The 1375-nt window shown below is 44.8% G+C and overlaps 1 protein-coding gene across 4 annotated transcripts in view; it reads right to left on the minus strand.

Moving 5' to 3' along the window:
* Positions 1-1375, minus strand: part of LOC104755791 (nuclear pore complex protein NUP155) — a 10161-nt gene that overhangs the window by 5276 nt on the left and 3510 nt on the right. For 2 of the 4 annotated variants that reach the window (XM_019239498.1, XM_019239497.1), the window contains exon 6: positions 227-394. In XM_019239498.1, coding sequence (XP_019095043.1) covers positions 227-394 — 168 coding nt within the window. Of the gene's footprint in view, positions 1-226; positions 1362-1375 lie in introns of all 4 variants that reach the window. The other 2 variants (XM_010478256.2, XM_010478258.2) reach the window with 2 other exon arrangements.

Raw genomic sequence — 1375 nt, forward strand, 5'->3', positions numbered from 1 at the left:
GCAACACATCCATAAAGCCCCCTTCTCTGGTTTCTTCTAGATCTTAAGAATTTCTCCAATGATCGAACCTTGCTTTCCAGAACATGCATAGCACTGGTAGAAAGACGACAGATCACAACTCCTTCCTCAGACATGGTGTCAGAACTGATTTTCTTAGACATCACAGAAAGTTCCCATAGGGGAAACAGTAATCTTGATGTACAAAGGCAGAGCCCTTCATAAGCACCTGAGAAAATGGGCTCCGCTTCTTGAACAACTTGGCCCATGCTGAAACCTCCAGTTGCTGTTCTAGTGTTTGACAATCCACTAGTGCCATCAAATTGTGGCATTCCTACAATTCTCGGATCCTCAAACGCCTCAGCTGCCTTATCGGCAACAATGTTACTAATTAAATCTTCAAAATTTATTATTCGGGAAGCCAACATCAAGCACATGGCAGCTGCTTCGCCTGCTCCAAAGCGGGTGAAAAAATCTTCTAGAAGGGACCTTGGCGAATTGGATTCTAGAAGTCTTCTTAAGATATCCACAGGCCTATTAAAAACGAGTTCCATCATACCCATGGTGGTAAAAACGACAATCTTTCTCCTTGGCAAAATATGCTGGGTCGAAAGATCACCTCTGGCCCAGAGTTTTCCACATGCTTTTTCATAAGACTCTCCTGAGACTTCAAGTCCACAGTATTCTAGTTCTGAATATAAAGATTGAACAGTAGCAGCAGTATCAGGGGAGGGGAACACATCTACTACGAAAAGCATACGGCCTTCAATAGGAAGGGAAGACACAACTTCTCGTAAAGCCCGAGAACTCCTTGAACTTGGCCCTGAACTGCTGCCAACCTGAGACTGAACGGTTGAATCTCTGCTAACAACAAGAAGAGAAGACATAGTAGGTGGCGATGAATCTGAAAGGACAAGAGTTCCAACAGAATAGTATGCAGTTTCAACTTTCATAGAGAGGTCTTCGTTCTGAGTTCTACCAGCGATAGATGCAGCTCCAAAACCAAGACCAACACCGACTCCCAATGGAGGAGATGGCCTGGTTGAAACCACTTTCAGACAGTTTGGAGTCTGACGGTGGTTGTTAAACCCACTAAAGCTAATACTGCTACCACTTCCACTTGAGGAGGTGGAAAGATACATCCTCCTGCCATCTGATAATGCTGCAACAAGGTGCAACCATTTTGACTCCAGCATGGACAATGGCGAAATGCTGACTATGGAGGGCTTGTTAGATCGACCTGCCACTGCTGCCTGACGATTTCCTTGGCTCACATCCTTCTGATTTAGTAGATTCTTTTCTTCTGCCACCTTCTTAAGAGGACCTTCCCCATTTGGCCCAAAAACATATGCTTGAAGTTTCATCTCTTCAGTGCGGG

Source organism: Camelina sativa, chromosome 17, assembly GCF_000633955.1.
Source record: "Camelina sativa cultivar DH55 chromosome 17, Cs, whole genome shotgun sequence".
Classification (NCBI taxonomy): Eukaryota; Viridiplantae; Streptophyta; class Magnoliopsida; order Brassicales; family Brassicaceae; genus Camelina; species Camelina sativa.